The sequence below is a fragment of the Protopterus annectens genome, chromosome 1.part0 (genome assembly GCF_019279795.1).
Source record: "Protopterus annectens isolate FY-2018-M chromosome 1.part0, PAN1.0, whole genome shotgun sequence".
Lineage (NCBI taxonomy): Eukaryota > Metazoa > Chordata > Ceratodontiformes > Protopteridae > Protopterus > Protopterus annectens.
Genome location: NC_056725.1, coordinates 1,555,237,484 through 1,555,253,018, shown reverse-complemented (window position 1 = coordinate 1,555,253,018; position 15,535 = coordinate 1,555,237,484). Strand labels below are relative to the sequence as shown.

General features: G+C 36.4%; 1 protein-coding gene across 3 annotated transcripts in view; it reads left to right on the top strand.

Moving 5' to 3' along the window:
* The window catches only part of AGPAT4 (1-acylglycerol-3-phosphate O-acyltransferase 4), a 1,187,234-nt gene that overhangs the window by 852,559 nt on the left and 319,140 nt on the right, over positions 1-15,535 (top strand). For all 3 annotated transcript variants that reach the window (XM_044068028.1, XM_044068026.1, XM_044068027.1), the window contains one exon: positions 15,023-15,125. In XM_044068028.1, coding sequence (XP_043923963.1) covers positions 15,023-15,125 — 103 coding nt within the window. The remainder of the gene's footprint in view (positions 1-15,022; positions 15,126-15,535) is intronic.

Sequence of the window (15,535 nt, the reverse complement as noted above, 5' to 3'; positions counted from 1 at the left end):
TATAGAATGTAAAGTTACTATAAATTAGAGGAAGAAAATACTTCTCATCCCTCTCTCCTTTCTTATTAGTTACTTTTTTTCATTTCCCCTTTTTTCATTTCTGCTTTCTCCTTTCCTCACTCACTATATTTCTCTGATAACATGTTATAAACTTTTTATCTTACCAAAGTCAATTTTTTCATTGGTTTCAATCAGGTATGCTAATCTCAGTAAAGATATCAATGAAACAATGAACATTATTACAAATGTTAGATCTGTGTACTTATTATTAGATAATATACAGAACTGCACAATGGATTTCCGCAAGTTCAGTATTTCAGTTAAATAAATTATTAATGTTTAATAATTAATTAAATGATAGAATTCAATGTGTAATAAATGTTAGATTCTTGAATGTTTTACAGTACAAGATCATAATGTTTCTTTTCATATGTTACACAAAATTCCTTCTGACAAGTAAACTAGTAAAGTAAAATATGCCAGCCATAATCATCCACATTTTGAGATAATTTACATATACAATGTTTTTGGAATATGTTATTAGAACAATATTTATTACTTATAAAAAACAACAATGAAGACATCTTCATTCTAAATGGGAATAGGTCAAATAAAACAGATCAAGGAAATGTTGTATTTGTCTGTTTTCTTAAGATGTTAGAACTTAATTGCTTTTATGGAGTTGAAAAAGATGCACATTCTTAGGTGACATGCATTGAAGAATGCTCACAATTTACCATACAGCCACTAGACCTCACTAGATGTACATCCTTTAAACTACTACTAGGTTCTAGCTTACATGGCTGTAAACTGGATTCTATTTTTAAAGATTGTGTGTTATCAAGTGAAGTGATTACAAGTATTTGGAAATGGATATGCAGGGCTATGTATGCTCATAACATGGCAATTCAGTATCATATTGTTGAATACATGGTTTATAGCAACAAACATGCAATACAGAATCATTTATAAAAGAATAACCACTTGTGGTGACATGAATAATATCTACAATAAGTTAAATAAAGCAAGTTATGAAAAAGATTAGCAGACAGTCACTTTTCCTCCCCTGTCTAAATTTACTACATCCACATTAATCTATGACAAACCACCTTTTCTATTAAGAGATCATCAGAAAGAGAAAACAGAAACATTGTGAATGTGGCTATCCATATGAACATACACAGATAAGGAAAAATAAATAATTTCCCAGGAAAGCCCAAGTGCCAGAGTAGAAAAAAAAAACAGCATATGTCCATGAACTAATATGGACTTAAGCATATAAACATGGACATATGTAAACTGGGAATGATGTCTATATTTTAATAATATGACTCCTTAGCTTGCCAAATCTGTAATGTCTCAGCATTAACTGTGTTAGTGAAGTAACTAGTAAGTGTAGAGGTAACTTCCTGTTTAGGAGCCCAGGAGCATGTTTAATGAACGAAAAAAAAAGTTGAAGAAGTAAAAGAAACGTAAAGAAAGCTCATGTTAAACAGCACAAGGTAAGCAGTTAATATGTTAAATGACAAATCTGTAGTCAAGAAAGCATATTATTGCTAGTTAGACAGGAAAAGAAACAAAACAAAACTCATACAATGTAAGAAGGAAGATGACCCTGAAATGTGATCCATACATACATTTCCCCTTTAAAAGTAACCACAAGCAGCATAACATTAAACATATCTAAAGAAAAAGAAATAATAACGAATGGCAGCAGTTTATCTAGTACAACCTTTTTATCTAAGTTGATGTATAAGCAAGGTTTAATTTAAAAAAAAAGCTCAAACAACACTGCATGTGCACAGACCAGGACAAACTTCAATCCAAGCAGTTTCCAGGCAAATTATTTATATCTAAATATATATTTAAAAAGTCTTTTAATGGAAACACATTTATTCAATTAATTTATGAACCTTTAAACTTTACTTTATTAAATAAAATTTAAAAAAAATATGTTACCATCACCAAAAGTCTCAGTGTTCATGTCCCATATACTCTTAAGACGTCAGGAAAGGAAATAAACAACATTTAACAATTGTCAAGAATGACTTGATTTAATGAAGCTGAAATAGTGTCAGTTTGTTGCTTGTTTCTTTTTCTTTATATTGACCCACAAGTTTTTGTGTGAAGTTCAAGGAAAGGAGAAGACCAATCCATAACCTCTGTTATAGGTAGTAAGTTATTGTTTTTTTTCACAAATGCAGAGGCTTCTTCTAGGTTATTAAAAATTCTTACACCATTAGATAGTTGAATTTTTATTTTAGCTGGAAAAAGAATCTGAGATTTGAATTATAAGAGGCCAGCAGTGCTTTCTCTGATGTATTGTTTGTGAAGAATAATCATTGTCAAATATGGTAAGATTTTGTTTATATTTCAAGGGAACTTTCCTGCATGCAGATTTAAGTGTCAATTCTTTATCTGTGTAAGATAGAAATTTTATAATAATGGACATTGATGGAGAAGATGAGAAAAATGAAATAGGTTTGCCTATAGCTCTATGAGCTCTTTCAATATTATATGATAATCCTTCTTGTAATTTAGTATTTCAGGAAGCTAACAGTTCAGAAAAGAAATTAAATCCTTGCCTTCAGTTTTCTCAGGAAGACCAACAATTCTTATGTTAACATCTCCTTTCTCTCTTTTCCGAGTCATCTGTTTTATTTAAAAAAAAGCCAGGTATTTTGTTTTAGCAAAAAAATCAGTTTGTGTTTCCTCCTCCTTCAGTCTGCCATCAATATCATTTAGGGAAATCTCCATTTCAGAAATGTTTGTTTGCTGCTGCTGTAACATTTCTTTAAAAGCCTGTGTTTGTTTGAGCCAACTTTCTTTTCGGTTTCCTAAGTTGACTTTCTTTTAAGTTTTCTAGGTTGACATGGAATCCATCCATTTTCAAAGACAGTTCTTGAAGAGTTGATGTCACTAGTTGCAAGTTTTTTCTCAAAGAGATGTCCACATGAGACTGTTTAGAATTACTCATTTTCAGTCAGCAGATCAGTCTCCAAGTAAATCTGACAGGAAAACTTTTATAAAATCTTTCCAAAATCAGAAAATAAAAAAAAAAACAAAGTAAATATGTAGGAAACTGTATAACTTTTTCTCAATAAGTAAATTGATTATTTTCATGTATTTAAAAGTAATTCTACAGAGCTCTAAACAGATGTTGCTTTCACCTGGCCATGTTGGCTCCACCCCATGTTTTTGGTTTTAAACAAATATTCAAATGAGTTGATAAAGCTGGAGTAGTCAGAAGTGAAAGAAGAAAAGGCTAGGGCAGTATGAGACTGCTCAAGAAGAGATGCTTCAAAAATGGTAAATTAGAGGACAGAGCATTGGGAAAACCTGGGATTTTCTGCTGTACCAGAGAAACTGGTACAGTTCCCCTTTGGGGAAAATGGCATCCTCACTAATTATCACATTAATAACAACTTACTAAACATACAATCAGTCATGAGGGAGTTGAGCACCCAGATTAATAGCAACCTGACTTTTGACTACCATGTTGTCTCTGTTGTACGGAGGGCTTTCTACATGGCCCACCTCATAAGTAAGGATATTTCATCCAGAAACAAGGAAGTAATAACATCTCTGTACTCCTCCCTTATCAGACCCAGTATCAAGTACAATGCCCCCTTTGGCATGTACCTTGCCAAGCACATGCAGCAGCTGGAGAGACCACGGAGGTTCCTGACCAGGAAAATCCAGGGTCTTAAACACCTGTCCTATGCAGATATGCTAAAAGCCCTGTCCATCTACTCAGTCTCATACAGACTACTCAGAGGTGACCTGTGTCTAGTTTACAAGCCATCTCACACCGAGCCTTGATGGAGTTGCTGCATATCTGTAAGTTAGACTCCACTCGCGCAACCCACATGCAAGGCCTCAACCTGGCCTGTGACGTTAATAGAACTTGTTGGCAGGATAGATTTTTGTCCCAAAGACTTCTTCATCTGTGGAATAGGCTCCCTCTCCATGTCAAGCAGAGTACCTCACTAGCCCTTTTTAAGAGAAACCTGGATGGGAAACAGAAAATACACCCTTGGGATCCTACCTGTGTATGTGCTGGACAGGGGAAACATGTGATGACTTTGTGGGAACATGGGCAAAATTCTTGGCTAGGCTTATAAGCCTAGTATCATCCTATGAACCTGTGAACAAACTGTATTAATTTTATGAAAACACAGATAAGCAGATGTACTCGTATTCCATGGCAAGAGTTGTTAAGTGAAAGGGTGCATCATATTTATGCTCCAAACTTGGCCATGAGACCAAATCCAAGATCTCTAATGGTAAATATGCAATCCTACCAGTAGAAAGAGTTGATTCTGGTAAAACTGTGTCAGAAGGATAAAGTACTAAATGTTGGAGACAGTAGCATGTTTGTGGAAAATGGTTACTCACTGCAAACCAGGCAAAAGAGGAGTAAATTTATTCCAGCAATCAAGGAATGTCAAGTGCCAGGTGTGCGATTCAAGCTGCTGTATCCAACCATCTTCAGAATATTTCTTCCTGGAGGATCAAAGCCATTTTTTGATGCAGAACATGCAATATAGGAAATGCAAAAGTTTGTCCAACAAAAAGTGAGCAATCAAACATAAGGGGACTCTGCTTATTATTCTTCTAATAATAAAGCTCATAGAGAGTCTTTGCCAGTGCAACCTTTTACAATGTTCAAAGGAAAATGCTTGAGAGAGAGAGAAAAAGCACTGCCGTTGACTAGAAAAAACAGGAGTATGTTAAAAATAAACCAGTGACTGGAGCTGAGAGATGGAAATTAGGATGAAAGCTAGCAACTTGAAAATTAATGAATACGTGTGGAATTACAAAGCATCAGTCACATTTGTGAAATATGGTTGAACAAGACAAACTGGAAATATCAGACTTTCTTAACTTTGTTAAACTAGGGGACTCCAAATCATATGTTCTACTTCATGTAATTAATGTTTGGAAGAACATAAAGGAGAAGGAAAGGGGAATGAGGTAAATGTAGGTAAAACAGCTTTTGTTCTTAACTAACATGACATATGCTGCATGTTATATAGTAAAGCATTTTCATTTATTTTCGTGTGTTATAGTGATACTAAACAGGTGCTCTTTTTTTTTCTTCGTCTTTCTTTCTTCTTGTTAGTTTTAAGAAACATGGTCACTGCAATGTAAAACAAGAGAAGAAAGCTTAGACAAAAGCATGTTTAAGATAATAGGCTGTAATCTTGGGTTGTTGTGAGGGATGGATTGCAAACACATACATATCATGATATAAGTAAAATATATATGCTTTTTTTAACTTTTGTGTAGGGAAATGACTGGATTGAGGCCCTTAGCTTGATCAAATAACAGGTTTTAAGTGGAAAGAAGTAAAAAGTGAATACTGAATGTAAGGAAAACTTTTCCTTTAGCAAATAAATATTTGCAATGCAGCATGAGAAGCTTGTAGCTGAAGGCAACTGTGCATCTAGATCTCATGTTTCTATGTAGACAAGCTGATAACAGGGCAATAAAATCAGAAGATCTTATTTTTTCCACTAGCCAAAAGATAATGTTTTCTGAAAGCATTCAAGTTGTTTTCTACATCTGGGAGAGGAATAAAGATAAGACAAAAACAGGCAGCACTTAGTATAAGAAGAAGCTCAGGCTGCGACATCTGTCTAACCATGGATAACCTTAATAATAAGTCAATTAAAGCCTGTGAATGTAACTATCAATCTGGGATAGTTGTTCCTATTAAGAGGATTAATCTTCATTATTTGAAGATGTACATGGTTTTGTGTGTATGTATTACGTTACAAGGTTATGGTGATGTTTTGGGAGTGTGTTTATTTTTTTATTTTTATTGTTTGAGTGTTTTCATTAAAATAAAACATCTTGTAAGATGTGCCATAGGTTCAGATGGCTATAACAAGAAACAACTGTATAAAAAGAGCGACCTGCCAAACATTAGTATATGCATGTAACACAAAAACTGAAACTTGACATTTAAAAATGCTGTTATATATAATGAGTTGGAATAATAACTTATCATAATCGCAGCACTTTTCCATGTTATCTTTGAATGTGAAGGGTTTCACAGTTATATACAAAATGCAGACAGTAGTGAACTATATTAAGAAATGCAGAGTTCAACTAGCTGTGCTACATGAGATTCATTTATAAAGAACCAAGCATGTGAATTTGATAAAGAAAGGCTTTCAGGTTGTTTATTCAGTGGAATACCTGAGGCGAAGAAAAAGAGGAGTACTTCTCTCCAACAGTGATAGAAGAAGAAGAAAACATAATAATGGTAGATCTGAGTAGTAGTAGGATTATGCTAGCATTTATTTATATTCCACCTAAAACTGCTACAATGAAGCTTAAGAAAATTCTGGGAGAAATAATCAGCTTTCAGCAGAGAATATTGCTTATAGGTAGGGACAGAAATTTGATTTGCAACCGCGAGAATATATCTGGGGGCTTAGAAGGGAAATCATAATAAAAGAAGGTTGTTTTTTAAGAAATTTATGAAGATATTTGGTATGAAAGATGCGAATTCAGTAGTAGGAGCTTGGAGAGAGTTTTATTATTCCCCAAGGTACAAAAACTGGGCTAGGCTAGACAGAAATTACATTTCACAGGAACATGTGCATTTAATTGAAAGCTTTGATATACACCCAATAACTATTTCAGCTCACACTATAACTAAAATAAAAATGCAGGATAATGAAGTAAAATGAGATACTGGCACTTCCCCACATATCTGTTAATCAGAAAGGAATGTAAGGGATGGGTAGTGGAAATTATTCAGGATATTTTAAGAAAGATAGAAATTTCTTCATAAAATATAGTTAGCGAGAGGGATTAAATGAAGTTGGAGTTTAAAAATAGGGTAGAAATAAAAGAGAAAGAGAGATGATTAAGAAGTAACAAAAAGGGACTGACAGAGATTAAAGTATTGTAGAATAGGGTGAATCTCACAGAACAAGAATAATTAAATATGCCAAAGTTAGAGGTAGATGAGGCTCATTTACTAACAGTTAGGATAGGGGAGATGAGGTAAAAGTGGTGATGTATAACCAATCTACAGGAATGTTTCCGTGAATAGATGGTATTCCTCTGGAAGTTTGGAAGCTAGGAGGGAAGAAAGTGATGAAGATCTGAAAGGTTTTATTTTAACAGCATTTTAAAAGGTAGAGAAGCACCAGCATCCTGGAAGAAAGCTGTGGTGTAATACCTAAAAATGGTAAAGACCTATTTCATTTCTAAACCATGATTATAATGTATTTCTGCCTATAATGGCTAATAGTTGCCAACATTAATAGATATGGATCAGTGTGATTTTGTGGAGGGGAGGCAAAAATTTGATAACATTAATAGAACAGTGTTGATACAAAGGGAAGCAGAATGTAAGAAAATACCACTATTATTGTTGGCGGGTCTTAATGCAGAGAAAGCATTTGATAGAGTAAGCTGGGATGTTATGAGTAGGGCAACGAAAGCATTTGCATTCCCTGATACAATTGTAAGGTTAATTAAGAAGCTATATGAGGGGTCGGTGGTGAAAATTAAAGTGGGGGTTCCTCTCTGATAAGGTCTGTTTGAGCAGAGGAACATGGCAGGGATGTCCTCTTGTTATTTGTGTTATACTTACAACCATTGGCACAGAAAATAAGGGACTTAGAAATTCAAGGATATAATTGGTATGCTAATCAAGAAAAAATGGCTTTATTTGCAGATGGTATTATTTTGTACCTGATAAAACCAGAAAATAACATTTCAGTGTTGTGGAACATTCTGAGACATTTTCATTTATTTTCTGCATACAAAATTAATGAAGATAAAACAATGGCAATAGCTGTAGACTGTGTACCCACACACACATTGGTTCAGTAATACCTGTATTTATTGGGACATCGTAAAATGAAGTATGTAGGAGTATAGGTTAAAAGGGATTCTGTTATGATAGCTAAGGATATGTAGGAAGAGACTAAACAAAAGATAATACAAAAACTGAGAAACTAGAAGCTCTGTTTTATGGATATGGATAGCAAGATACAAACAGTGAAAATGTGTTTAGTCCCTTTAGGTTTATACACAGGTCAGGCATATTTTTATCAACCAGAGGAGAAGTTGTACATAACAATTAATAAAGAGTTGAAGGATTTTGTCTGGATGAGAAGAGGGCAAGAGTCAACTGAGATAAGTTGATCTTTCCAATAAAACAAGGTGATTTAGGATTACCTGATCTGAATGGATATTTAAGAGCTACACAGTTAAGGCTGCTATACATAGCACAGGCAGAATGATATAATTCAAAGTGGTAAGGGATGGTGATGAAATGGAAGGGGGGGGGTTCAAGAAATAAGGAAAGACTGGGATTTTAGATGCAGCTCCTTAAGGAGAATAACAATAGCAATGCAGAATGTTATATTCATAAAGTAGCAGAAAGTATTCTAAGAACTAAGCTAGCCTAGGAATGGAGAAGAGAGATTCTGCTGATAGGGATGACTATAGTTAGGGGTGCAGAGAGTAGGCAAGAGGGGTTGGAATTTACTGGAGAGGACTGGCAAAGGAACTAAGGTATTGTGTGCAAATGGTTAGAGGGAAAGGTAATAGAATGGAAAGAGGTGAAGAATACATTTGCACTGCAGGTGTGAGACTGGCTTCCCTTTCAGAGATTTATACCAGAGAATAGGCAAAAGAGAAAGAAATAGGGGTATACTAAGTGAAAGACCAGCACCTCATAGAGTTTTTAGTAGAATCTTGATCAGAAGCTGTTGTGAAAAAAGGAATAATTAGGGCATACAAAATATTGCATGATAACTATAGAAATAAATCAGATGAGGATAGAAAAGATTGGGAAGAGAGGTTGGATAAACAGTTCAGAAAGAAACAATGGGAGAGTATATGTATGGCTCCCAAATATGCAATAAAGTCTAGAAAATTTAGGATTTTTGTTTGGAGGTGTTTGCTGAAGTATTTTTATATTCCCAAGTAGACTCCGAAGAATTTTTCCTCGGGTAGACTGCAAATGTTGGAGGCATGATGGGGAATAAAGTGGTAAATGGGAACATATTTTTTGTAAGTGTAATGTGCTGGCAGGCTTTAAAATTTCCCTGCAAATTACTCTGTCAGAAGCACTGGGTGAGCAAATTGGTGTAACTAAGGAAATGATTTTTTTCAGCTGTGATACAGGATTGAAGTGCCTAGACATAGTAACGCCTTGCTGAGTTTAATTCTGATGCCTGCAAAAAAGCAATTTCTAGAAAATGGAAATCAATGTCTAAAGCAACAGTGTTAGAAGCAGTGAATATAGTAACAGAGATAAAGGAACTGGAAGTAGGATCTGTAGAAAAGGGTAGGAGCAACTTATATAGAAAAAAATGGGAATTGTGGGAACATGCAGACTAATGTTTTGAAAGAGAAATGAGGTTTAGGGGAAGACAGAAATTGAATGAGCGGGTTCCTGTTAGAAGACTGAAGACGCATTCATTCGAATGTGTCTTGGTCGTACTTAAAAGACTGAAAAGGCAAAATATCGAATTGGCTTTTAAGCAAATTCTTTCCCTTTCACTTATTAAAAAAACACTACCTATCAGAATAGTGCCAAACAGTATATAACAGATAGAGTGATGTTTCACATCCAAACATATGGGCAACAATCAATTAAATAAACACCTGAAGAGTACTTGTAGCCTACTAAGTGGGAGATGTCTAGATCAGGTGGATACTGCTCCCTGTCAAAAGTGCAAGGTACAATACTATGAGGCCTAACAACTTGCATGATTCTCACAAAAAAAAAAAAACACTGAATTGCAAAACTTATGGCTGCAAAGCATTTTTACAGAGGAAATATGCCTTCTCTGCACCCTAACCCCAGACATATACAATGTTCAGGAAGTCCTTCTACTTGGCAAAGTAATTTGCAGAGAGAATATTATCCATATTTAGAGGAGGTTATTGTACCTCTGCATTCATCACTGATCAGACCAGTTATGGAATACAGCAAACCCACTAGGATGTAGATCACCAGATGATTCAAACAGTTAGAAAGACTCCAGGAGTTCCTAACAAAGAGGTCAGAGGCTTAAAATCTCTAAACTACCAAAAGCATTCTAGAAACACTATCCTTTTCTGATTCACATAGGACAGTCTCATAAAAGGAAGCCTGTTCTTTGCCTTCTGAGCAGTCAGAGATCTAGTAGTCCAGGATCTCTTGTACCATCATAAATCAAATAGCAACACAAATACCAGAAGAAGGGATCTAAACCTGCTTTATGTGGTGAGATAGATTTGTTATTCAGTGCCTTTCTCACCCCTGGAATAAACTCCCCCCTTAGGTAAAGCAGTCGTCTGTCCAAACAGGAACTGGTTAATTGGTGGAAGTATATTCATAAATCCATTCCAGATTTGACTGCTGTAGCCTTTCTTGAGTGGTGAGGTATAGTCTAGGGTAGGAATTAGCAAGGTGTAATGGTCCCAAGACTCAGTATCCTTGAACTTCTATGATCTTATGATCCTCTGCATCAGCATGTATTTTTAAATGATAAGAAGTATGAAAGCAAGTCTGGCATTATTGACCAACTGTAATCCTCATTGATTTACCAGAAAATCAAACATTTTATGAGGGTACATAACAAAAATATGAGGCAAAATCAGGAACATTCTGCAAAATTATGGATAGTTGAGAAGTATAGCTTAGAGTACTGTGCATATCTAATTCCCTCTCAGAAATTACTTGTGAAATATCTGGGGAAAAAAGTATCTTCATACTTATTTGGCATACCTCTCTACTGTACAGATGTTCGCAGAATGTCCAGATTTTGAGCTCATATTTTTGGTCTGGAAGATTAGTGGCAAATCATTACAGATTGCATTTAGAAAATAATGGCAGACATTTGAGCTCCAAACTTCTTAACCTTCAGAAAATTCATGCTAATGCAAAACCTGTTATTCTATCAACTTTGTAAGTTTATAAGAGCAATGTTTAAAAATTGTCCCTATATTCGAGCCTTTGTCCCACTTGTATTTATGGCTTTGTCCAGATTTCTTGAGGTTGAAAGAGGTTGAGAGGTATGCTATGTGAAGACTGACATGTGTTTTTTTTTATGTTGTTGGAATCTGGCCATATGTGTGTAACCCTGTATCGCCAAGTGGCACAATCCGATATCATTGCAGTATGCTGCAAAAATGAAGGAATGTATAATTATTCTTCCAAAAAGAAGCAATGGAGTAGATTGTAGGCTTTGGATAATTTCTAAAGATCAGGTTGAGAGCAACACAGCAATGCATCAAAAACTCTTATCATTCTCCCTATCACATCCTTATGCTTGAGATTGCAAGTTCTTTATTAAACAAAATCCTTTTTAGCAGCCTTCCTCTAAATTTTAAGTTTCAAAAGTCCTGCAAACACAGGAAACTGGAATGTGACCATCCTTCAACACCCTGGGTGCCACAGTAGTGCAGTGGTTAGCATTGTCACCTCACAGCAACAGGTTCTCTATTTCAATTATTGGCTGGGGTGCCTTCTGTGTGGAGTCTGCATGTCCTCCCTGCATTTGCATGAGTTTCCTCCCACATTCCAAAGACATACATCTGGAGCATTTCTTCCTGGACCTCTGCTGAAAATGGGCTGTGTCTCAGCTGGACTCTCCTTGTAAACAAATATTAAATAAATAAATAAATAAATTCTCCCCACTGTGACATTCAGATCACTTTGATAATTCACAGCTAAGCTTTCTGTCAGAGTGGTCAGAAGCCCCAGTAGCCTTTCCCCTGAAAAGCGTAAAATAGAAGGGGACTATAGAGTGTTAAATCATTTATAAAAGAGTTAATTTTCTGCCAAACTGTTAATTAAATTAACAGTTCAGCAGATATCTAACTGATTAGAGTTGTGTAGCATGTTTTCAGTTAAATAATTATGGTGTGATTCCATAATGACATCAGTATGCTCTGACGGACATACTATTTGAAAGGATAAGCCAACAGATATTCAGACTCTGGTCCTGAAATCCAGCACTCCCCTTTCTTCCATCATTTTCTCACTCTGAGTTCTCTAGCAGCCTGTATACTGCAAGATCTCCAAGCCAGGTACTTTATGATAGTTCTACAATGGACACTTTGTGTTCAGTGGTCTACGGCTACTCATCATCTTCATCAATTCATAAAGCTGCTCTCAATGTGTCACAATCACCTGAAATGGTAGATTCAGTCACCACTTGTCCAAGAGAGACAGACCTTTGTTCTTCCTTTACCAATGGCTACAATTTTATTTATTTATCCTTGTTAACTGAATTAGTCTCACTGGGCTAGTAGCATCTTTTCAGGGGAAACCAGAGGTGGTATTTACATACTAGTAGGGGAAATTTGGACAGGGCATTGGGGAGCTTCCCCCACTCTTTTCATTGGGTGTCTTTAGATCTTTTACATCTACCCCATCTGCCACCAACTCAAGCAGATGGGACCTCAGTTTAACATGTTACCAAAGGACTGAACAGTCAGAAGTGCAACAGCCCTCACCCCCATGCTGCACTGCAGTGTCAGTATTGGAAATTTGATCCAGTTATGTGCTGTGGAACTAGACCCCACAGCTCTCAGGTCTTCCAGCACCAAAGGCAGTTGTGCTACCTGTTGAGCCACTGTTACCATGGATGCCTCCTCTCTAGGGAGGGGGATATTACAAGGGGAGGACAGTCCAAGGAACATCAACCCATCAAGATGCTCACCTTCACATCAGTGTTCTGGAGATGAGGGCAGTCCTCCTAATGTTTCAGGTACTTCAGGATATATTTCCCATGGTGTGATGTCCATCCACACAGATGGGGCATCAGTGGTATGGTATATCAACCAGCAGGGAGGAACCCATTCTTACCCACTGTGCCAAGAGACCATGAGAGTTTGGCAGTGGGCAATGTACCCACAGTGCTTTCTAACTGCAGCTCACATTCCAGGTTGAACCAGTCTTCTGGCAGACAGGTTCATTTATTGTATTCTCATGCCTCCTGTGTGGTCCCTCAATCCTGCAATAGCAGCTATGATTTTTAGCCACTGGGGCCAGCATTGGTGCAGACTGTTTGCTTCTTTCTACAGTGCCAAATGCACCAGCTATGTTGCCCTTATTCCCTCACAGAGACAGTCATCCAGGGACACTCTGGTCCAATTTTGGCCATCTATACTGCTGTATGCCTCCCCCCCCTTCCAGTGATGACAAAACTCTTACAGAAAATATTCTTGTGAAAGGCAACATCATCCTCATTGCCTACTTTTTGTATAGCAAATACGGTTCCCTATGCTTTTGTCCAGTTTGACTCTACCTTCATGGTCTGTGGATCCTCAACTGGTCCTTCTTTCTTACCCATTCAGCAAGTTTCATCTGGACATCCATTTCCTCAAGCTGACTACATAATTTCTCCAATTCCTGTATTCTTGTGATGGCCAGTAACCCTGTTTTGTCTTAGAGAATGAATGATTTTACAACTCAAAAGCAATCTACCAAAAAGTTGTATAAAAGCAAATGGAAAAGATAGTTCTGGGTGCTGTTCATAAACTTCATAAAGGTTCTGATCCATTTTCATAGATAGTATCGTCTATTCTACAATTTTTGGCAAGTCATTTTGACTCTGGCGCTAATTATTCCATGGTTAAAGTCCAGCTAGTGGCCATTTCAGACCACAGTCCAGGTCTAGACTCTAGCTCTGTAGCCTCCTTTAAGATTTGCAAGGCCTTTTAAAAGGATGCTTTCTCCTAAGATCCACCCCAATGAAGACCCTGCTCCACCATGGGACCTCACAGTACACTATCAAAACCCTCCTATGAGCCTGTTTCATTCTCCTTGAACTACCTGTCCTGTTAGAATTTATTTTTAGCTGCATGTACTTCTGCAGAGATTTCTTAATTGCTTGCCTTATCTTGCAAACTGTACTTGATTTTACATAAAGATGTAGTTTCTGTCAGACCTTAACTCTTCCATTATCCCTAAAATAGCCGTAGAGACCACCATGAACCAGTGAATTCACTTGCCTGTTTTCTTCCCCAATTCTTCTACCGGTGGGGAATATCAGCTCCACACATTGGATGTGCATCATCAATTACGATTTTATCTTCACAGAACAAAATTTGTAATGAAGAATTACCAACTCTTCATATTCTTTTTAAAAGCCAAACTAGGAACCAGAGTTTCCAGAGTTACCTTATCTATGTGGCGTTTAGATTGTGTCTCCTTTATTTACTGTTGAAAGGCATGACATAGCCACATAAACAGAAATCTCATTCTACAAGATCCTTTTCAACCTCTACTGCTTGCTTCAAGACATTCAACTGTTAATGACATCTGTGCTGCAGTAACTTGGCTAACAGTGCGTACCTTTTACCAAACATTGTAAACTTGAGCTTATATCAAGGTCCAGAGCTGTATTTGGTTTCACCAAGGGGATCTTGTCATGGTGCCACCCAGGAGGATAGTAGCTGGAGATTCTTTCCTGACTTTTCAGATGTACAGTGGATACATTACAGGATGTAAAAATTATGTACCTATAATGATGTATTTTTATTACTCCTCTATGTCTATCTCGTTTTTCTGCCCACATCCCCCCCTAACAAATTGACACCTTTCTTTTTGGATGTACGTAGTAGAACTAAACCTGAAGCCTTACTCCTTGCCATATTTTGTGCAGTACCTTTGCATTCTCTCCAGTGCAAACGCAATCTTAGGCAAAGGTGAGACCAAATAGCACTGTGAGAGATAGGAAAGTTTGAGATCTGGAGAACCATCTGTATGGCAACCTTGCCAGGTTGAATCCACTGTGATGGCAGATAGCCCAAGATCTAGACTGATAAGGGCAAAAAGGATCTATTGTTATGGTAACTACATAACATTTATTGTCTCTACCGTCTGTACTGTTATGGTAAGTTTGTCATATAATTGTACTTTAGGGAGAGAGCATTAAATTATATGTAAAGTTGTATAAAATGTATATAAAATGCAATGGCTTCAGGTTGTATTGCTATATCTGATGTGTCATTTATTTTTAATTGCAATAACCCTTTTTTGTTCTAGTTGCAGCTGTGTATGATTCTACACTGAATTTCAGGAATAATGAAAACCCTACTCTTCTTGGAGTCTTGAATGGAAAGAAATACCATGCAGATCTGCTTGTTAGGTAATCCTGAAGACAATTTGTGTGAACTCAGCTGCATTCTTTTATGCAAAGTGCCGTTATTTCTTCATTATTACTGCATAACATCTTGACTAGATTTTCTGCTTACTGTAACTGATCCATTTTTTTACTAAGGAACATGTTTTGTGTTCATATTAATCTGGTAAGTTTCATCTTTTTGATTTCATTTTCCTGAAAATTTTGCTAAAGAAAATTAAAGCTAAGGTTTTTGTCTAGAATTAATCCGTAGCAGCATTTGCAGTTGTGCCTACAGTAGTTATGCTGAAATTTAAGGAAGCAACAAGAACCCGAAAGATAATTGTAAAATATAACCATCTTCCTAGATAAGAAATGGGGTATTCTTTTCTTCTGACACTGATCCTCTGTGTCAGGAAATTAGTATGGAACCTTCA